Source organism: Phocoena sinus, chromosome 11 (assembly GCF_008692025.1).
Source record: "Phocoena sinus isolate mPhoSin1 chromosome 11, mPhoSin1.pri, whole genome shotgun sequence".
Classification (NCBI taxonomy): Eukaryota; Metazoa; Chordata; class Mammalia; order Artiodactyla; family Phocoenidae; genus Phocoena; species Phocoena sinus.
The window spans coordinates 60,255,351-60,278,280 of NC_045773.1; the positions used below are offsets into that span (position 1 = coordinate 60,255,351).

The window sequence follows — 22,930 nt, forward strand, 5'->3', positions numbered from 1 at the left end:
AGTTCTCTTAACCTCAGAGACATTGCCTTTCTGGTGTCACATGTCGATTATTTAAATAGTAAATTTGATTAACTTTTTAACCTTTTCAATAAATTATAGTTATTTAAAAAATTTTTTTAAGTTGCATATTTGCCTTGTATAGAATAAAATACAATAAAAATGTGAATAGTGTCCTAGGGAGTATGTGAGTCAGCTTTGGAAGTTGGCTGTTGGTGTGCCCTCCCCCCCTGCATGCCAGAACCATGACAACATCCATAAAAATCAGGTGTGGCTGTTGCCCAGTCATCTAGTGGCATTGACTTTACTCAGAGGACTTGCAGGCTTGCAGCCTCAGCTGACCAGGATCAGGAGGCTGTCGATTCCCACAGCAGGTAGCGGGCCAGTCCGCTGTCAGCTGGGAGTGAACTCTCAGGTGGGGGGTGATGGCTTGTTTTCTTCCATTGAAAAGGCATTTCAAGGCTATGTCCTGGGTCAAGTTTATGAAACTGTTTTACAGAAATGATTTCGATGACACTTAGGTAATGTGGGGCTCTCACTTTTTTTTTTTTTTTTTTTTGCTATCCTCAAACGTTTTATTGACAGCAAAACTTCCAGCAGTTGAATGTGAGCCACGTGAGGGTGGTGGGCGGGCGCTTGCGAGGCAGGGAAGGAGATGGGCAGAGGGCTCCTGGCAGGGATGCCCCTCCTCCCTTGGGACACTGTGAGGGGCATGGCGGTGGCTGTCACGGGCTGGGGGGGCATAAATAACACTGTGTGCAGGACTGGGGCAGCAGGAGGGGGAGCGTGGGGCAGCCACCTCAGAAAGGGTGGGCGGCCACCCAGGCCACAGAGACACCCAGGGACGTGGGGCCACGAGACACAGACATGGGGACACGTGGGGCCAGAAGGACGCAAAAGGGGGTGATGGGTGGCTGGAGACACAGAGGCGGACACACCCAGAGAAATGGGGATTGGTGGGCAGGGCTCTGGAGAGTAATCTCCGGGGCTGGGCTCACCGCCCCGGGCACTCCTGGGCAATGGGCGGGGTGTTTGGTGATGATTGCAAAGTGAGCTTAATTGGCAGCCATTTACTTTCTAAGATGACAAGGTTTACATGAGAGGCTAAAACCCATTCATACCAAATGAAAACATGACATGTTTTTCTGATCTTTCCTCTCCTCCTCCCTCCTCCCTCCTCCCTCCTCCCTCCTTCCCTCCCTCCCTCCCTCCCTCCCTTCCTCCCCCCTTCCTCCCTTCCTTCCTTCCTTCCTCCCCCTTCCCTCTCTGTCTCCCACCCCTTACTCAGCAGATGGTAAGTGAGCACCTAGTCTGACCACGTTGGGCAGGGTATGGGGAGGATGTTCCAAGGGGAGAAGTAGCCTGAACAGAGGACCCGAGGAGAGAGGGAGTGTTTAGTCCACATGGTCTGACGTTCATCTGGTTTGATCGTGGAATAGAAGGAGAATGGCTTGGGTCTGGGCAGACCAGCCAAGACTGACCTGGATTAATGTGCCTGCGGAGTGAGAGCAGGGCAGACGTGGTCCAGTGCAGCTGGTTAGGAGGCTGTTACTCATCCCGACACTGAGGCTTAGTTCCAGGGGAAGGGGAAGCTCTCCTGAGCCCAGTATTGTTGGTATTGACACTGGAGACTAGAGGCGATGGTCCTGAGTAAAGATAATAGTTGCTTCAGCTCATCGTTGGCCATGGGGAAACAGAAGAAATGGGGCTATAAGACCCTCTTCTCCCTTGAAGACAGTCTTGGGGCAGCTCATGCACCCCTGGAATCAGGTACTTTGGTCTCCCCAGGTTCGTGGGAAATTCACAGATGAGCAGGTTTGGCAGAACTGCTGCCTCGGCAAGGTCAGGATGGGGAACTGGAGGAGAGACCGATGACCCTGTGCCGTCTCTCAGCGCCTGATCCCCTCCTGTGCCCACCACTTCCTCTGTGACGTTCCACCAACCGTCTAATTTCCTTCTTTCCTGAGAAAACAGAATCATGAGCAAGAACTCCCTCCCTCTTTATCTGGTCACCTCTCCTTACTTTTCGTGGAGTGTTTGGGGTGGAAGCCAAGTCTGGATGGGTTGAGGAGTAAAGATAATAAAGATTATAAAACACAGAATGGTTTTTTTTTCCAGTTGCTTTACTGAGAAGAGAGTTGGTGCTAAGTACAGAGGAAACTGGGTTTATGAGGGTTATTTGTTTTTATTTATTTTAGGATGGAAGAGCCTTGGGCATCTTATATACTCAGAGCAAAAGACCCAGGTGAGGGGAGGGTCACTGATAGTGAGACCACCTCCCCCCCCAGGAGGTGGAGGATTCACAGGAGGGAAGCAGGTCAGGAGGAAGCAAAGGTCAAGGGTGACAAGGTGGGACAATGAGGGGGCTCTTATGTGTGTCACTGTTTTCTCTGTAAAGAAGATGAAAAAGTGATGCCAGACGTGGAAAGAAGAGGGGGTGGGGTACGAGTTTCAGGCATTTCGGGAAGAGTTGGCAGAGATGCTGTGAGGGATAGAAAAACTGGCTGTTTAGGACACTGAAAAGAAAAGGCAAGTTTCCTGGAGCCCCCGGCTGAGATCAGAGCTGGGATTCGTGGAGGCAGTAGTCCACGTGGTGGTATGGTTTCCTCTAGTCCAGGTGTATACTCAGGGCAGGGGTGGAGAAGACTCAGGGCAGGGGTGGAGAAGACATACCGCTGCCTGGATCAGGGTTGAGGTTTGGCTGGGTGGTTGCGAGGTGAGGACGGAGTGAGGGAGTTGAGGATGGTGGTTGAAGTGATGGATCATGTGGTGCAAACCAAATGGAGAAGGAGGTAAAGAGAGCAGAGGGCTCAGAGACGGGGCAGAATCAGGCCAGTGGAGGAATGTGAGATGTTTCTGAGCCTGGTGGTTGGTCCAGCTGGAGTTAAGGAATGAAAGTACTGGAAGAATGGACATTGCTATCAGAAGGTACAGACCTGAAGTAGACTAGGTCGGGTTCAAGGTGACAAGATCCAGGCTGTGGCCACAGGTGTGTGTGACCGGCTGACATGGAGGGAAGACAAAGGCCTGTGAGGATGGGGCCCTGGATGCAGACGGGGACAGCCAGTCCTGTGTCAGACCGCTGGGGAGTGTGGGTCATCTTGAGGACAGCAAGAAGGTGGTGGCACAAGAGTGACCTGCTGTGTGAAGGCAAGGTCTTTGTGCCCATGGATAATGGTTTGAAAACTACTGGTTTTCACTGGGAGCATTAGAAACACATGCCCTGCCCATCGGCCCGGTGGTGTCCAGGACTTGAGTTAACGCAGTGCAGTTGGGGGGGCCTGGGTTTCAGTAAAAAGGCAGAAGCGGGGCAGGGTAATGATGCTGAGGCGGACTTGGTTTCCCGTGGAACAGATACTTCCGGAAAGTTGGGAGTGGAGGCAGTCTGGGTCTGGGAGATGAAGCAGAGATGAAACGTGGCCGGAGAGGCTCAGTGAGAGGAAGAACTTGCACTTGGGGGGCAGCAGCAGTGACCCGGATGAGAGGCATGAGGGCTTCCAGTTTCGAAAAGGAACTTGGGTCTAAACTATCTTGTTTGTGTTAGATGCGAGCTTACAGATCGCTGGTGAGAGGCTTGAAGCAGCAAATACTGCTCATGAAGTTGTGGGAGAAGCTGACATTTGTAGAGTTTTCTATCTGCCAGGTCCTGTGCTGAGATAATGCAGATTATCTTGTCTAAACTTTAGAACTGCTCCAGGAGGAAGATGTTATTATGGCATCATGTAAGTTTTAAAAATGAGGAGAATCTTTTCTTTGTTTTAATTGAAGGATAGTTAATTTACCAAGTGGTGTTGGTTGTAGGTGTACAGCAAAGTGATTCAAGTATACATATATTTATATATATTCTTTTTTAGATTCTTTTCTATTACAGGTTATTACGAGATATTGAATAGAGTTCCCTGTGCTGTACAGTAGGTCCTTGTTGTTTATCTCTTTTATATATAGTGGTGTGTATCTGTTACTTCCAAACTCCTAATTTATCCCTCCCCCCTTTCCCCTTTGGTAACCATGTTTGTTTTCTATGCCTGCGAGTCTCTTTCTGTTTTGTAAATAAGTTGCTTTGTATCATTTTTTTTAGATTCCATAAATAAGCTATATCATATAGTTATCTTTCCCTGTCTGATTTACTTCACTTAGTATGATAATCTCTAGGTCCATCCACGTTGAGTAGCTCTGGGTCTTAATCCTCTTAGTGGTTGCAGTTGGGATTTGAACACAGGCAGCAGGAATTGAAACCATCTCTGCTCTCTGTGTGCCTCTAGGATTCGAAGGGAGGAGCCTTGGTTACTTTCTAGAATCCCACGTGGCCTGCCCTTGATGGAAGAGTCAGGCTGTTTTGCTGAATGCACAGATTTTACATTAGGAGTCATGAGTGGCAACTGCAGACCTAACAACGTTTAGCGTTTGGTTTATTTTGCTTTTTAATTTTGTTTACACCGTATCATGAAAAGTTTGATAGACTCAGATAGGTAGTGGCTAGTGGTAACAGTATATCTAAAAATGCCTTGATTTCCCTGTGGGGTTACTACTCAGTTAATTGGAAATCCCAGGAGAAGCTGAAAGACTTAACGTGATAGTGGTCTTCGATATGTTAAAGTTTGGTTCAGAACATATTTGAAAATACCCTTTAAAACTATAGCTTTTGAATCAGTGTATGCATGTGTAATGGTCTGATACGGTGTGTGTGAGAATAACGTGCTGAAATATGATTTGGGAACTTTTGGGAACTTATTTAATAAAATATATTATTTTCTCCTGGTTGATGTTTAGCCATATTCAGACCTCTAAACTCTTCTTCCTTAATATCTTTCCCTGGGTGTGCTGGGCAGCGCTGCAACTATTAAACTTACCGTGTGGTTGAAATGTTTTGGCAGCCCTTGTTAATAGGCAGTTACCTTTGTGACTGGACTGGCGTGGAACGTTCTTGACCTGGCAGAAACCAGTCCCCGCCTCTGCCCAGCTATTGCCCCTTTCTTCATATAACTATAAATATCACCCACGTAGCTCCTGCGTTCTTAGGGTTCCCAGAAGCAGCTGATTTTATATATATATATTTTAAATTTTATTGAAGTATAGTTGATTAACAATGTTGTGTTCATTTCTGCTGTACAGCAAAGTGACTCAGTTATACATATATACATTTTTATATACTTTTCCATTATGGTTTATCATAGGATATTGGATATAGTTCCCTGTGCTGTTTATTATACAGTAGGACCTTGTTGCTTATATCCATCATATATATTCTAATTTGCATCTGCTAATCCAAAACTCCCAGTCCATCCTTCCCCCACTCTCCTCCCCCTTGGCAACCACAAGTCCAAAAGAAGCAGATTTTATAATCTGTAAAGGCTCTTGTGAAATTTTGCATAGAGGTTCAACTTTTCATTTACAGTTTCCTAGATTCGTTTCTCTGAACCTTGTTTTCAGAGATTTCAATTGGTCTGAGGCAACAAATTTGAAAACTTCTATCTTTTACTCCTTTTCCTAAGAGAATTGGGAGAATAATAAAGCCAAGTATTTGCTTCTCCCTTTGTCAAAAAAAAAGAATAACCATAGCAATAAAATAGCCAACAAATTGAAAGTGTACTTATTGTGTGCCAGGCATTACTCTGTGTCCGTGTTGTTGAATTTGCACAACACAGTGTAATGACTGTTATCATCCTTGTTTTACAAGTGAGAGAACGATCTTAAAGCAGATAAGTAACTTGAACATGTAGGTGGTAGAGGTGGGATTTGAACTCCTGGGATGTGCTGGAAAGGCTCGCCAGCATGATTTTAGAGCAGAATGTCAGTTGGAAGTTGGGCGATGTTTCTGCTTTTTTTTTTCCCCCATGTTTTAAAAAAAAATTACCAAAGGGGAGAGGCGGGGGGAAGTATAAATTAGGAATTCGGGATTAATAGATATACACTACTATATATAAAAGAGATAACCAACAAGGACCTACCGTATAGCACAGGGAACTGTACTCACTATCTTATAATAATCTATAAGGGAAAAGAATCTGGAAAAGAATATATAAATATGTAACTGAATCACTGTGCTGTACCCCTGAAACTAACACAGCCTTGTAAATCAACTATACTTCAATAAAATGAAAACAAAAACAAACAAACAAAAAGAAATCCTTCCCATATATCCTATATAACATGTTCATGCACACAGTTCTTTCCTGTGCTGTGGAGATGAGCACAGATTCCTAGGAAAGATGACTAAATTGAGATACACCTGCACTTTCAAATACTGGCCCTGTGTGGGGAGCCTTGCTCCGGCTGTGTCTGGGTGTGAGCTCCCTGGCTCGGCTGCCTCACCCAGTACCGGATGGAGAAAGGCGTGTGGGCCTACATCTCTTCCACGGGGTGCTGGCAGAGCTGGTAGGCCTAGGGTGGGCTTAACTGCCACGTGTTCCTGCCCCACGTGGGGGGGCAGACCTCTAGTCCTCTGGCTCCTGGAGCAGCAGTAGGAATAAAGGGCTTTCTGTTTGCACCAAGCAATGGCCAGTGTAAAAGGCTTTCTTTGTTTTATTTTATTTTTTTAAATGTTATTGAAGTATAGTTGATTGACAGTGTCATGTTAATTTCTGCTGTAGAGCAAAGTGACTCAGTTATTATACATATATATTATTTTTCATATTTTTTATTATGGTTTATCACAGGATATTGAATATAGTTCCCTGTGCTATATACAGTAGGACCTTGTTGTTTTTCCATTCTATGTATAATAGTTTGCATCTGCTAATTCCGAACTCCCAGTCCATCCCTCCCCCAGCCCCCCTCCCCTTGGTAACCACAAGTCTGTCCTCTGTGTCTTTGAGTCTGTTTCTGTTTTGTAGATAACTTCATTTGTGCCGTATTTTAGACTCCACATATAAGTGATATCATATGGTATTTGTCTTTCTGTGTCTGACTTAATTCGCTTAGTATGATAATCTCTAGGTCCATCCATATTGCTGCAAATGGCATTATTTCATTCTTTTTTACAGCTGAGTAATATTCCACTGTGTGTGTGTGTGTGTGTGTGTGTGTGTGTGTGTGTGCCACATCTTCTTTATCCATTCATCTTTCTAGGCTAAGGGCTATGTTTGGTCTGGGTTTTCTACTTTCAGTTGCCTGACTGCCTGTTTGGACCTTTGCCTTCTGTGTTGTTTTTACAGTGTCTTAGCCTCTCAGGGTTTAGACTGAAAAGAGTCTTGAACATTATCTGCTTCTGCCTCCTTCCTCCTCATAGATGAGAATGTTGACTCACAGATGTGAAATGACGTGTTCAAAGCTATGGGACTAGCTGCCAGGACTGGGGCCATTGTCATGACTTCAGGGATTTTCTTCCTGGTGCAGGATGACTTGCCGGCCCCCCCCCCCACTCCATTTTGCTTCCCATCTGACCCTGGCTGGCTGCCTGTCCTCTTGATCCCCTGGCTTTGCTCCTGCACTGGCTGAGGGAACAGTTTGCCGGTGTTACTCCCAGTTTGGAAATCACTGTGTGAGCCCTGCCGAAGTCACTTGGTGCCTTAATGTCATTATCAGCAGGTTAAGTAGGACCCTTATCAAAGGGCGACTTGCAGATGTAAGTCGTGTGAACTGGGGACCTGTTTTATTATCGTTTAATGGAAGAGACTTTAAAAAATTAATGAAAACAAAGTATAGGGAAAATTATTTGGTAAAAGTTTCCCATTGAGTAAGCTGAATGAGGATTCATGAGAAAATTAGAGAGACCTCAAGCCAAATTGTTATGTAATGTGGTTAATTGGAGAGGGTGCTGTTTTCCTTTTCTGTTCTTTACACAGAATACCTGTTGGATCAAGTTCTCTGCAGGTAGTAACGTAGATTAATTTGTAGGTTCTGCTTTGATCCATTTGAACTTGGAAAAACATGTGCTTAAGTTGTTTGAACAGATCTAATTAGTAAAGTGGAATGGAGAATTTTCAACACTGGGACATTTTGGAATTAAAAAAAAATGAGATGCTTGGGTTAAATCCGACTTTTCCATCTGTTAACCTCTTTGAAACTCAGTTTCCCTATATGTAAAATGGGAAAAATATACTCCTCTTACAAGTGAGAGTTAGGAGGATTAAGTGAAACAGCACTTATAAAGTGCTTGGCACATAGTAGGTTCTTAATCTGTGTTAGTTTCCTTCCTTCCTAATGGTTTAATGTTTTCTGTTCCATTTAGATATCTGATATCCATGTTACTGGTGAGTCAGAAGACATGTCTGCAAAAGAGAGATTGTTACTGTGGACACAGCAGGCCACAGAGGGTTATGTGGGGATTCAGTGTGAAAATTTCACCACCTGCTGGAGAGATGGAAAACTATTTAATGCCATCATTCATAAATACAGGTATGGAATTTGTTGGTTTTTTTCCCCCTTTGACAAATCTGAGAAGTGTTTCTTTCATTTCCAAATTTTAAAATAACCTTTTATTATTAGACAAGCACTGAATGTGTATGGCAGAACATTAGAAATACAGACAAGTGAAAAAAAGTCACATTTCCACTACCCAGAGATCGTCACTCAGATACACAGAGCTATGGTGTGTCTTTGGATTTTGTCAGTGACTTAGTGGAGAGTAAGCTCTGATACATAGAATCTGTAGGTGGAGGACCAAGATTGTGTATGTAGAGAACTGTTAATTAGTGAGGTCAAGGTTCAGACTAAGCCTCACAAGTTTCCATACCATAGCGTCCTCATCTAGTTACTCTAGTAGCTAGCTGGGTTTAACGATGGCCAACTTCGGGGTGGTAATCAGTTTCCCGGTGAGAATTGTTAACCCCAAGATCTGAGTTAACACTGACATAGCACCTACTAAGTGCCAGGTGGTGTCCTAAGCAGTTTACATATGTTCATTCACTCAGGCCACACAGCATCCCTAAGGGAATCTTGTCCTCCCTGAGTTACAGACAGAAACTGAGACCAGAGTAAATACTTGCTTCAGGTCACAAAACCATCGAGTGTCGGGCTTGGGATTCAAACCCAGGTACTTGCCTGTTGAGTCCACACTCCTATTGCCTTATGAGAAATGAAATCCCTGGAAATTCTTTACTGAAAATGATGTATTGATCTCTGTTATTTTTCTTAGTTTTGCAAGGATTATGTCATGTCGTTGAAGAACTGAATATCTTCCCAAATAGAGTAACTCACTAAACTGACAAACTTATTGGACTGCAATAAAAATGATAGGCGGAATAGGTCATATTTTGATAACTTTCTGCATGTGAGGCATTCTGTTAAATGCTTTCCTTATGTTATCTCACTCATCTCCCAGAGTCCCATAAAGCAGGAGCTGCTGTCACCCACTTTTATAGATGGGGAACTTCAGGTTAGCCAGGGTCACACTGCTACCAGCTTGCAGAGCTAGGTTCTCACCCAGTCTATTTGCCTGGAACCCCATCTCTCCCTTTCTCTTTCTTCCTTTCCTTTCTCTCCCCTTTCTCCCCACTCTTTTTTATTTTGGAGACTTTGACATCTATAGAACTGAACTGAGTCTCCCATGGGTCCACACCCAAGAGTCCCCTTTAAACACCGTCATAGTCTGCTTCCTTTACAGGACAACATTTCAGTAGAGGTAGGTGTAGATTGCTGAGTTAAAAAGAAAATCCTGTGCTTGCCCAGAGTAAAGTGCCAGCTCTCCTTGAGGGACACGGTGCCAAGAGGGCTTCATGGTCACAGACAGTGTGATGATCACACTGTGTCCCATGGGACTTAGACCACAGGCTGTCGGAAGTCTCACCTGTTCTGTACCTGGGGTGGAAAGGTCTTCTTAGCCTTTGAATGACAGTATTTGGATTGTTACACCAAAGGATGTGTGTCACGATGCATTTTGAGGGTGTGCTCTGCTCTCTGAAGTTTTTTAGCTTAGAAGCAAAACATTTAGAAGCCAGCTATTCTTCTAAAATAATTGACTTTTAAAAACAACTGATCTCCAGGCATTGTCTCTTCAATACTTAGGAAGGATTATGAGTACCAATTGGTATATACCTGCTGTGCATTTTTATACTTAAATAAGTCACTGCTGTGTCAAAGATCCTAAAATTTCCTGTTTAATGTTACAGAACTCACGTTGCTTTAGAAGATTTGGATCTTGTGAAAGTGATTTGTTTTGAACTTTTATTTTGACAGAGTGATCATTTTAGAACATTGCTTAGCTTTAACTTTTTTTTTTAATGGAAGTATAGTTGATTAACAACGTGTTAGTTTTAGGTGTACAGAAAAGTGATTCAGCTGCATATGTATCTGTTCTTTTTCAGATTCTTTTCCCTTATAGGTTATTATGAAATATTGCGTAGAGTTCTGTGTACTGTCTATTTTGTATATAGTAGTATGTTTAGCTTTAACTTTGAACTTGGATTTCCTAGTGTGCTTTGTTTTCCCTTGCTGGAGTTCATGGTAAAAATACTGAATATCAGGTTTAAATACTTCGAAGATATCTTTGTTGCTGAAGTTTTGTTAAGTTACCCTATGCCTAGAATTACTGTGGTTTCTTTTACTAGAAGAAATCTTTCATCTGTAGAACTGTATTTTTTGTAAGTTCTTGGGCCTTTCTCTTTACTTTAAAAACAAATGAGTACTTTTTTTCCTAGTATGTGTAAGAATTAAGCAGGTGGCATTGAGCTCCACATGGTTTTCTTTGGTGAGAGCCTTGATTTACTCTAGGAACAAAGGAGACAAAGTTATGAACAATTATGAAATCACTGTTAGCGGATTTTTGGCTATTGGGCAGTACTAATCACATTTAGAGAGTAGTGTTTTACTTAACAGTTGTTTTTACTTGATAATTATTCTCTTAAATTTTGTAATGTATTTATTTGGATTCGCTCTGGAAACATACCCACTTCATTGGGCTTTTTGGATTTTTTCAGATAAAACGTTTTATTATTTATATGAATTTTACTTGACTTCTGTAATAAAAATCATCTGAGGTGGCACATGGGTTTGGTTTCTACTCAGATGCCAAGTCTAACCATATAGGATACTTTGTTGAGAAGGCCCTTAAGAGGGAAGGAGGGCTTCACAGGAAACAACCTCGTGATTGAGGCAGTGGATGGAAAGAGGGTTATGGTACCCCGATGTGACAAGGTCACCTGCAGTAGATAGAATGCGAGAGATTTCTCTGGAGATGAGAAGGAAAATAGTGTTTATCATTTAAGAATAAACCAGTATTATTTGTAATAACTGATTTAGTAAGGTTTTTGTGTACAATCGTCCCCTGGTATCTGCCGGGGGTGTTGGCTTTAGGACCCCCGCAGATAACAAAATCTGTGGATGCTCAAGTCCCCTACGTAGCGTGGTGTAGTGTTTGCATATAACCTCACACATCCTCCATATACTTTAAATCATCTCTAGGTTACTTCTAATACCTAATACAATGGAAATGCTGTGTACATAGTTGCCAGCACATGGCAAATTCAAGTTTTGCTTTTTGGAACTTTCTGGAATTTTTTTTCAAATATTTTTGATCTGTGGTTAGTTGAATTTGAGGATGCAGAAACCGTAGATACAGAGGGCCAACTGCATTTAGTATCTTCTAAGATTTAGAATTAAGATCTGAAATGGGAAGGTAATAGCATCCTTCAGATTCTGTATTGATGTGAATACTGTCAACAGTTGTGAGTCAAGCACTTGATTGTCTAGCATATTTCTATTAGTGTCCCCTCATAGATTATGACTTTTGAAAGTGGAGAGCGTGTTTGTTAACCCCAGTAAACAGCACTTTACTAACAATTTACTAACTTTTATTCTAAAAGTTCCATAGAAGCTTAATTTTCTAAAATTCTGTTTTTCGAAAGAACTACTATATGAAATAAAAATGAAGAGAAATTTTCATAAGACTGATTTATAGATGTTACGCACTAAGAATGTTCCATGGAGGTGAAAAGAAAGTAACTGTCACATAGCAGGTACCCAGGAAATAGATGCAGGATGTTGACCAGGTATTAATTCCTGTCCTGCCTGTTTTTTTTTTTTTTTTTTTTTTTTTTTATGCGTTACGCGGGCCTCTCACTGTTGTGGCCTCTCCCGTTGCGGAGGACAGGCTCCGGACGCGCAGGCTCAGCGGCCATGGCTCACGGGCCCAGCCGCTCCGCGGCATGTGGGATCCTCCCAGACCGGGGCACGAACCCGCGTCCCCTGCATCGGCAGGCGGACTCTCAACCACTGCGCCACCAGGGAAGCCCCTGCCTGTTTTTAATATATGGTAGCTTTTAAAATTATCACAGTCCTGTGAAATAGATGGCACTATTTCCATTGTTATCAATTTGTTATCAAATTGTTAAATTATTAAACTGAGGCTCAGAAGGTAACTCATGTGCTCCATATCACATACACTTTTAAATAATGGAGATGATTGCTCTGGATTCTCAAGTCCTTGTATACTTCTGTGTAAATACTTAGGTAATTTCCTGTAAGCAGACTACATATCAAGAAATGGAACTTTTGGCCAGAGAAGCTGTGGTAGTGCATCCTTGAAGACTAATGATATTCAGCAAAGACATGTGAAAATTCTTGATGGATTTAAGAAATTGTTACCTGAAAACTGGGTTTGCCTTTTGGTGGGTGTCTAGCCAGAAGACACAACCAAACCAAAGATCAGGAAGGATTTATTTTACTTGCAGCAAGTAAGGAGAACACTGGCGATCTTTCCAGAAGCAGTGTCTCCACAAACAGCAAAATTGGGGAAGTTTTAAGCTAACAGTACATGCATATTCATGAAGGGGCTTGGGTGGTGGACAGAGCCCAAGCTTTAGTTGATTGAAGTCACAAGTGTCAGAATAGGTCACCATCGTCATCCCTTAGGTTCTAGTTTATCTGGTGATTGAGCATTTCAGGCTCATCTTCACCATTGAAACAGAACTGGGAATCTTTACAACTGATATATTATCTTTGCTATTGTTACTTCTCTTGCCTGATAACAGGCAATGTTTCTGCTTTCTTTTGTTCCATTAAGATCATTAGTTACTGAGATCTGTTCAAGGGCAAGCACTGTGGCCAGTCTTAGATCACAAAATGGCTTAGACCAAAAATGGCTCCTCTTATATAAAGAAAGCCGTGCCTGGTTCTCTTTCTCCGGGGACCCCCTACCCTATCTGCTTACAAGATGACCAAATGAGCAGTATCATATATAACTGCCAGCTAAGATCTTGGTCCCTTGTAAGAAATTAATGAGGACAGCATTAATTGTTTAACTTAGAATCAGCCATCTCTGAAAATAGCATCACCAACAACTGTAATGTAGTGAGGAAAGTTGTAGATAATAGAACATTAAAATACTTAGTACCAGTAAGAGGAAAATCACAAGTGGACTATTCTGTAGTTTTAGTGTGTCATGTTATCCTACAGAGGGTGGATAGCCTGGATTGTGCAATGGATAGTGATGCTGAAAACTCAGCCTCTGTGTGCCGGTGCCAAACTGAATCTCAGAGACAGGGTTTTGGGTAGGGTAGGAAAGAATAGCTTTATTGCTCTGCCAGGTAGAGTAGGAAAGAATAGCTTTATTGCTCTGCCAGGTAAAGGGGGCCACAGCGGACTTGTGCCCCTCAAAACTGCGTGTCCCATCCCAGGAGGATTTGGTAAGGAGTTTTATAGCAGTGGTACAAGGATGGGGTTGCTGATAAGATTAGGGTGTGTGCAGGGCCTGCACTCCTTTAATCTGGTCTCAGGTGATCTCCTAATCTTGATGAGCTTCTCTGGTTCCTTTAATCTGGCCTCAGGGGGTCTTCTCTGGAATGAAGAATGCTGACACCTTCCATTTATTGGGGGTTTTAGTTCTGTAAAGAGCTCAACGATATTGATACGTGTATCCCTTGAGGCGGAACCAGGACGCTGCCCCAGGGCTGGCCCTCTCTTGTCTCTGCATCCCCCTCCCTTCCCTGATTGACAGCTGTTCAAATCTGCCCTTTGGGACTCAGGGAAGATCATGGAGGCTGGAATCTGTTCCCTACAGACAAGAGACGCGGGACAGAAAAGCTTCCTTGCCCAGGAGCCCCACAGGGTCCTGCTCGGTTTCAATAGTAAGGATGATAAAGTAATATGATTTAGTAGAAGAGATTATAAGGAATGGTTCTGTGGGTTCTATTTAAGTAGGTCACTGATAAATACATTGTTTTTATATTACTTCTGTCTTAGGAAATTCTGTTCCTAATTCCTTCTAGGCACGTTCATTTGTTATATTCAGTTTTCCATGCAAAGAGTTCAAATAATAAAAATACCATATATCTATACTAGTTTCTGCTTATTTTGTCTATATAGTTTAAATTGTCTTTAAAGCATATTAAAACCTTTTCACCAAAAACCACAACTGGTAAGACATCTTACCTTAACTTTTCATTTGAAAGAATAACAAAGCAGACTTGGATTTGATGGACTTAGATGACAAGCATGTCACAAGAGCATTTGATGAGTAAGGAGCTTAAAAGCGAGAGAGGATGAAGTAGAATTAACTGAGAACCAATAGCTAGGGGATTCTAGGAGTATCCTCTAGACACCAGATTGGTAAGTCACCAGGAGTTAAGACACACACAGAGGAGTGAAATTCCTGACAGTAGCACACGTTCTTTAGAGGCAGGTGTTAACAGTAGAGGGTTCAACTGAGACTTCTGTGCTCTCAAGTATGCTCATACACACAGGAAAATGGACTTTTTCCTTTCTGAGAAATAAAGCTCTGATTTCCAGCTTGAATTCAGCCCCCAACTTGTCTGACGTTATCAGTCCCTGCCCTGGAACACCGATGAATGCCAAGTTCGAACTCAGCAGCGCCCAGCATCACTCAGCGTGAAAACATTTCTGTCCGACAGGCAGAGGCAAGAATGGGCACCCACGGGCCAGAACAAAGAGCACAGACTGTGCAGTGGGGCCAGGCGAGCCTCAGGTGGCCACACGTCAAGATACTAATAAGTATGTCAGGACTGAAATGCTGGGGGTGTTTTGAAGAGAAATTATTTCAGCTCACTAGTTTCTACTTGTCCTCTTCTTGTTCTTAATTTATCGCATTCATTTATTTAACTCTCCTTTTCAAGCCCCTGGCATTCTTTTCACAAGCATGTTTTAAATCTATTACCAAGTAAGACAACATTTTTGGAACTGGTTGTGTTTTAGAAGCATGCCATTTAAATATTTTCTAATTAGGCAGCCAGAAAATTTTCACTTGTCTGAGTGTGCAGTTGGGTAGCAATGATTTTGTTCATCGTGTTCATTTGGAATTAGAATTTAATGGGACCATCCTATAGCATTCTATTAATTCTTTAAAGATGCTGTAATTGGGAAGGTTAGGCTGTAAGGCCGTGGTCAGAGTCATCTTCTTTAATAGGACCTGGAGGCTGTGATTCAGCCTTATACCTGGATTCAGTCACACCTTACAAGCTATACTGGATTGGACTGGTTTAATACTGGGAGGAGGCCCTTTAGGGTTTGAAATGTTCCCATAGGGAGTTGGATTAGTGTTAACTAGGGATTTTTTCTCTCTCAGAACCTGGTCTGCCCTCAGGCTACAGAACCCAGAGGTACGAGGGTGTGTGTGTGTGTGTGTACACAGGTAAGGTTTGTATGGCCATGGGCTAGACACAGACAGAGCCTTGATGGTTGTTCATTTTTAAAAAAGTCACAAACATTTCAGTTTGTGAGGCTAAATCAAATTGCTTATTTATCTTACCAAATAAACTTAAAACACTTGAACTCTGAGGGGGCGTATGTGGGTGACTTGTAAACATTATCACATTTTAAAATCCATAGGGAGCTCACATGCATGGCTGGTAATGCATCTGTATCCACGAGAGGCCTGTGAGTTAGTGTTCATATCCGGTGACCTTTTTTAGTATTCTTCTGTGTATGTTTTCTGTGTATTTAGAATACTAGGGGGGAGGGAGGCCGGTGTCTTGAAATAACAGATGAGAACGTGCCTGTCACACCAGATTTAAGAAGCATGTAATAAATGTCAGTTTCCTTCCCTCCCTCCAGGCTGCTGCTGACCCACTAATAACAGGGCTGTGGCTAGGAGGCTCGGGAGAAGATGGGCTTTGATTAAAGCCTCCCCTTACTGCGAACCTGATGCATTCTTCCTTCATCAGCTTCCCCTCAGCATTCTCTGACCTTCTCCTACCCTGAGATTTCTCCTGCAGTGCAGGACCAGTGGCTGTGTGCTCTCCATCTCTTGTTTCCTGATAGGTCCCTCTGTTTTGTTGCAGCACCTCTTTTATTTTGACTCATTGATAGATTCATATTCTCATGTTATTCTCTGAAAGAAGTAGTTTAATATTTCCTCCCAGAGTAAATAAGCTGATTCATCCCACACACACACCCCTTTTTTTTGTGGGGGAGGGTGGTATCTAGCCCCTAGATTTACTTACAATTTACTCTCATAAGGTCACTTAAACATAGGAACTGAAGGAGTTACTCTGTCAAAATCAATACTATTCTCTATGTTTAGTAAAGTCTGTGAGGCTGTTATGGGGTTAATTGTTCTTTGTGAAGAAGTGAGAGTTATAATTCATTAGGTATCTTCTAATGTCTCACGTTAGATTCTAATCTTGAAGTCCTAACAAAGCTTGCTGTGAATTATAGTGTTTCTTTTCTTTTTTTTTATATTTCTTTTTTATACTGGACTGGAGCATAGTTGATTAACAATGTTGTGTTAGTTTCAGGTGTACAGCAAAGTGATTCAGTTACACATATACATGTTTCTGTTCTTTATAGTGTTTCTCATTCTTTGCTTTCTGCCTGGTTGGTAGGAGAGAGTCACTTTGTAGGAAAAAAAAAAGAAGAATATTGGAAGTAAATTCATACATCTCCTTTTGAGAAAAGGGGAAGTTACTTTTATAGCTTGTTGCTACCTTGGAGCTCTTGGCTTTGTTTCTTCAACACTATGTACCCAAATATGAGCATAAAGGACTGTCTACACCCAGTTACACAACTGTGGGTGGGTCTCCTGCACATTTGTAGTTATTTGCTGGGGGAGGGGAAGGACCATATTACAGGTCTTTTTTTTTTCCCTCTTGAGGGGAAGGGGCTGAGGTAAGATGCTTTTTCCCACCAATAAGAACAGTAAGAATATGCTAAGCCTGAACACGATTTAGTCCAAACAGTCATCTTCAGGAATTTGTTACGGTGACTGTCCTGCCATCATGGACTAAGTGAGGCATCGTTAATGCATGTTTGTGTTGTGTGATGTATCTGAGAGCGGATGGAAGTGACACGGGTGGCTTCGTGCATCTGTGTGTGAGTTGGTGTGCTGTGTGCTGAGCACAGAGGTTGGGCTAAGACTGATGTCTAGGTGAATGGAGTGGGTTTCTCCCTCCTTCCCTCCCTCCCCCCTTCCTTCCTTCCTTCCCTCCCTCCCTCCCCCTTCCCTCCTTCCTTACCCCCTTCCTTACCCCCTTCCTTCCTTCCCCCTTCCTTCCTTCCCTCTTCTTTCCTTCCTTCCTTCCTTCCTTCCTTCCTTCCTTCCTTCCTTCCCTCCCCCCTTCCCCCGTCCCCCTCCCTCCCTCCTGTCCTCCCTCCCTCCCTCCCTCCCTTCTTCCTTCCTTCCTTCCTTCCCTCCCCCTTCCCCTTTCCCCCCTCCCTCCCTGCATCCCTTTCAGCTCCTTCCGTACTGCTGAGTACACACCAGTTTCCCAGCAAAGCCTGACCTGTCTGAGCCCAGCTCTCTGTTTGCTCTGTGCCTGTACCCAGCAAATGAAGCACAGTGGAGAAAGTCTGACTTCAGGGTGTATTCCCAATCTCATGGTTCTGCCCAGCCGTCTCTTCTATACATGTTAATTCACCCCTTCTCTCCCTCACACCCTCTGTCCTTCCTCACTCCTGCTTTCAGAGGATTTTGAGGCCAGAAGGTAGAAAGTCTTTCTTTTGGCTCCCAAAGGTACAAACCTACCTTCCTCTACATCCATCTCGCCATCTTTTCCCTGGTTTGATGGGCGTCCTCCCTCCACCTGTCCAGGGCTGTCCCCTCCTCCCCTGCTCTGGACCACATCCCAACTGTTGCCTCAGAAACCTTCTTTCTCCTTCTAGTAAACTTTTCTCTCTCAACAGATCTTTCTCACTGGATTTTAAGCCCACTGAAGCCTCTTCATTAATAAAACAATTAAAAAAACCTCTCTCAACCCCATGCTTTTTTCCATCTACTGCCATAGACCATTTCTTTCCTTAAAGGGGAAGACTTCTCAAAAGAATTGTCCGCACCCTCTGTTTTCATTTCTTCACCCCATACTTATTCTTCAACCCACTTGAATCTGGCTTCTGGCCCCCAAATCCACCAAAACCACTTCTTCTAGGGTCATGAGTGATTTCAGGATAAATGTGGGTATCCAGGACACATTTTCCAGGCCTCATCTTATTTGTCAGTATTTGACCCTACTGACTGCAGGTATCTTTTCTTCATGAAATGCTCTTTTTCTTTTCTGGCCCCACCCTGCCCTGGTTTTCCTCCGTTTCCTGGACCATTCCTGCTCAGGACCCTTTCCACACTCGGACTGTCTCACAGGCTGGTGGACATGGGAGTTCTTCAAGGTTGCCTGTCTGCCTTTTTCTTCTGTGTTGACTCTCGTCCGTATCTACACCCCTGGCTCTATGCATTTGACCTTCTGTCTCCCAGCCTGTCCACTTCTCCCCACTGCTGCCACGTTCTTTTGCAAGTCACCCTGACCTCTCCCTGGATTCTCTGGGAGTACTTTCACCCTTTTACATTTCTTCTCTGTCTGACCTCAGAGCTGAAAGCTTAATCTCTTAATCCTCCTTAATGCATTTTAATAGTTTTCCATAGTTCTTGGGAAAACGTTCAAAATCCCTTAAGAAGTTCATGAGATTCTGCATCATCTTGGATCCTGCCATTCATCCAGCCTCGTCTCTCCCTGTGTCCCCCTGCTGCTTGCTGGCTTGTGGCCAGAGCACTGGTCCCCTTGTATGCACGCTCCCTCTAACACAGTGCACGTGTGTGCTTTTGCCTCCTGCCTGGTACTCTTCCACCAGGTTTTCTCCTGGTTTCCCCCCAGCTCCCTTCAGAGCTCTGAGCTCTCCATACACAGGGTCCAATATTCTTTAAAATTTTTTAAAATTTTGTTGAAGTATGGTTATTTGTAATGTTTTGTTAATTTCTGCTGTACAGCAAAGTGATTCAGTTATACATATATATATATTCTTTTCCATTTTGGTTTATCACAGGATATTGAATATAGTTCCCTGTGCTATACAATAGGACCTTGTTGTTTATCCATCCTGTATATACTAGTTTGCGTCGAAAAACGTGCAGAAGACCTAAATAGGTATTTCTCCAAAGAAGACATACAGATGGCCAGTAGGTACATGAAGACATGTTCAAAATTGCTAATTATTAGAGAAATGAAATCAGAGTCCTGTATTCTTAAGGCCTTACTGCCAGGCACACAGTAGATGCTTATTAAATATTGAGTGAATGGATGAACACCTAGTTTGTTGCCTGGGAAGGATTATTTATAATTAGCATACCAAAGCACCACATTCTGCTTCTCTGATTACATTGTGTTACATTGTTTGTGTGCCCATAGATAACTTCTTAATAACTTCTGTACATTGCTCTGTATACTTAGTTCCCCAAGTACTTTCATATGGATCTTCTCTTGAGACTTTGAGCAAATCAGTGGGGTTTTTCAAACCATACGGTGCAGCAGCCCCCAATGCCCTCCCTCCACCCCATACACATTTTTTGTAGACGGGAAGTGTGACACAGGTGTCTGGATGTGTGTTCAAAGTCAAATTAAGTTAGGACTAAATCACAGCCCTTTGACTTTTTCCACCTCAGTATAGACTTTTTCTCTCAAATATGTAACAATTTGTCTTTAATAATTTTTGGAAACTTTAAAAAACTGTGGTAAAATATACAGTCAGACCTCAGTATCCATAGGTAATGGGATCTGCAGATTCAACCAACCAGGGATCAGAAATACTACACGATCTGGGGCTGGTTGTATCCACTTATGCAGAACTGCCTATACAAGGGGGCTTGTAAAGGACTTGAGCATCCGTGGACTTGGGTGTCCTTGTGGGTCCTGGAACTGATCCACCGTGGATACTGAGGGACCATGGTACGTAACGTAAAAGTAAAATTGGTCATCTTAACTATTTTTAGGTATACCGTTCACTGGTATTAAATACATTCACAATATTGTACAACCATCACCACCATCCGTCTCCAGAACTGTTTTCATCTTGCAAAACTGAAACTCTGTGCTCATTAAATAGGAACTTCCCCTCCCCCTCCCCCTCCCCCTAGACCCTGGCAACCACCATTCTACTTTCTATTTTTTTTCCAGCTAAGAAAGGAAATTATTGCTCAGTGTCCTTTCAGATGATCAGATATCTCAAACCACAAGGTTTATTTCAGTGGTTTTGATTTTATTTTTAAAACAATCTGTTATGAATCATGGACATAGAGAACAAACTGGTGGTTGCCAAGGCGAAGGGGGTTGGGGGAGGGATGGGGTGAGAGGTTGGGGTTAGCAGATGTAAGCTTTTATATATAGGATGGATAAACAAAAAGGTCCTACTGTATAGCACAGGGAACTGTATTCAATATCCTATTATATTCTGTAATGGAAATGGAAATATATATATATAAAAGAATATATACGTATAACTGAGTTACTTTGCTGCACAGCAGAAATTAACACAACATTGTAAATCAACTATACTTCAATAAAAAAATAAAAATTAAAAGTTAAAAAATATGTTACCAAATGGTATCTTTTCCCGAAGTCATCATTTTATAGTGTCTTCCAGAGTTAGACCAGCAAGAAACACCCCCCTCCGCCACTCCAGGCCTAAGTGTGTTCTTTGCCTCTAGATTTAAACAGTAAAAATCAACACTGGAAAAGAATGAAAAGGTTTGCTGTCTCCTGGTTGAGGGTATAAGGCATGTTTGTGATTGTCCTGTTTGTCTTGTTATATCTGATATTATTGAGGATTATTTTTCCAGTACAAAATGTTAATAATTTTGAAGGAAAGATTAGAGACTAGGGGAATTCTAAGATGGTTTAGTTCCCAACTTCCCTGATAAGATTCACCTGGAGGAAGGGGAGAACCTTGTTAAAATAGAGATGACCAGGCCTTCCACAGTCTGGATCAAACCATTCCAAGTACGGGAAGCGTTCGTATATTCGATGAATACTGTTTTGTTAACAAGCTGGAACTACATCTTAATTCTTACAGTTTATTTTTCTGAGTATGCCAGTGTGCACACATAACACTTTGTGGTGTTTCTTTCTGGGAATTACCGTCATTATCATTTTCCCCAGTAGCAGAAGCATGAATTCATCTGTATTTTCTTTATCCTGATTTTTCAGCTTCATATTGGACACGACTGTTTGATGAGTTCTCAGTGTATAATGCCAGCAGAGTGCAGCATTTTGGCTCGGGCTTTGCATGGAGACAGAGCTGGGTTCAAATACTGACTGCTCCTTGTCAGATTCTGCCCTTGTCCAAGTTATGTAATGTCCTTAAGCTTCAGCTTTTCCGTCTGTAAATTCAGGATAATAACACACCCTGCTGCTCAGGGTTGTCAAGAAGATAAAGTGAAACAGTGCCTTTAAGGCCTGTAGTGCACTGCCTGCCACATAGTAGGTATCAATACATATGAATCCCTATTGTTGTTTTGTGACTGTTATTATTTTATAAGACATCCCAGCTGGGAACATGGCCAAAAGCTGAAGCTGAGTGCACATGAGAACATGAGAAGGGAGGATTCAGAGCCCAGGAGCAGTAATTAGTGCTTTTGAAAATGTTATAATTGATCCCTTGCATGTTGTTTTCACCCCACGCCTATTTTCCAGATTGTTTTCAGTAGAGAAAAGCCCTTGGGAAACCTCAAAACCATGTGTATTTGTTTGGGTGATGGAGGAGCTGTGATATCGGATCCTGTTCCCTATGGATTTTGATGAGGATTTCAAATCCTGATTGGAAGCCTTAGATGGTGGCTTTGTCTGTAGAAATTAGTGAAAAGAAAAGGATCAAATCTAAAATGGAGACTATCTCCAGAAATTTGAATTAGTGGTACTTTTCAGTCCCCAAAGCTCATCTGTTCCTTTATTATCCATTCATTCTTCAAGTGTTCATGTGCTGGGCATTAGGCTGGATATTGAGGATAGAGATGTGGATAAAACATGGGTTCTGCCTTCAGGAAGCCCACAGTCCACTGTGAGAGATGGACAAATGCATAGTCGTAACGAACTGTGGTAACTACAGAAATAAAGGTAGCACAGAGCACTGAGAACAGAGAAGAGCATTTCCTGGAGGAGACGGTGGTGGAACCAAGTCTTGCAGGAGAATTTGAGTTGACCAGGTCGTGTCATCTCGTTGGGGTGAAGTGTGCAGTGGACATTTCCTGAGCAAAGGAGAGATAAGAAAAACTTGATGTTTTTATTTTGTATTAATGGACTCTGCTTCTCTCCCTCATGTTTGTAAAAGGGAAATTTCTCAAACATAGGCTGAGGGTTCAGATCCTGGGTAGCCAAGACTTAAGTCTATACTCACTCCATAAATGACTGCTGAGTGCCAACTGAGAGCCAATACAACCCAACGAACTCTATGAAATTTCTCTTTATATGTACCACATCTTTATCCATTCATCTGTCATGGACATTTAGGTTGTTTCCATATCTTGGCTACTGTAAATAGTGCTGCTATGAACATAGGGGTGCATGTTTTTTTTCTTTTTCCTTTTTTTTTTTGCGGTACACGGGCCTCTCACTGTTGTGGCCTCTCCCGTTGCGGAGCGTAGGCTCAGTAGCCATGGCTCACGGGCCCAGCCGCTCCGCGGCATGTGGGATCTTCCCAGACCGGGGCACCAACCCGTGTCCCCTGCATCGGCAGGCAGACTCTCAACCACTGCGCCACCAGGGAAGCCCTTCCTTTTTTTTTAAGTGAAGTGTAGTTGATTTACAATGTTGTGTTAATTTCTGCTCTATTGCCTCTGCTAATGGCA

The 22,930-nt window shown here is 42.8% G+C and overlaps 1 protein-coding gene across 14 annotated transcripts in view; it reads left to right on the forward strand.

The window, feature by feature from the left end:
- Window positions 1–22,930, forward strand: part of DST (dystonin) — a 508,299-nt gene that overhangs the window by 288,371 nt on the left and 196,998 nt on the right. For all 14 annotated transcript variants that reach the window (XM_032647809.1, XM_032647814.1, XM_032647805.1 and 11 more), the window contains one exon: window positions 8,168–8,334. In XM_032647809.1, the coding sequence (XP_032503700.1) occupies window positions 8,168–8,334 (167 nt within the window). The remainder of the gene's footprint in view (window positions 1–8,167; window positions 8,335–22,930) is intronic.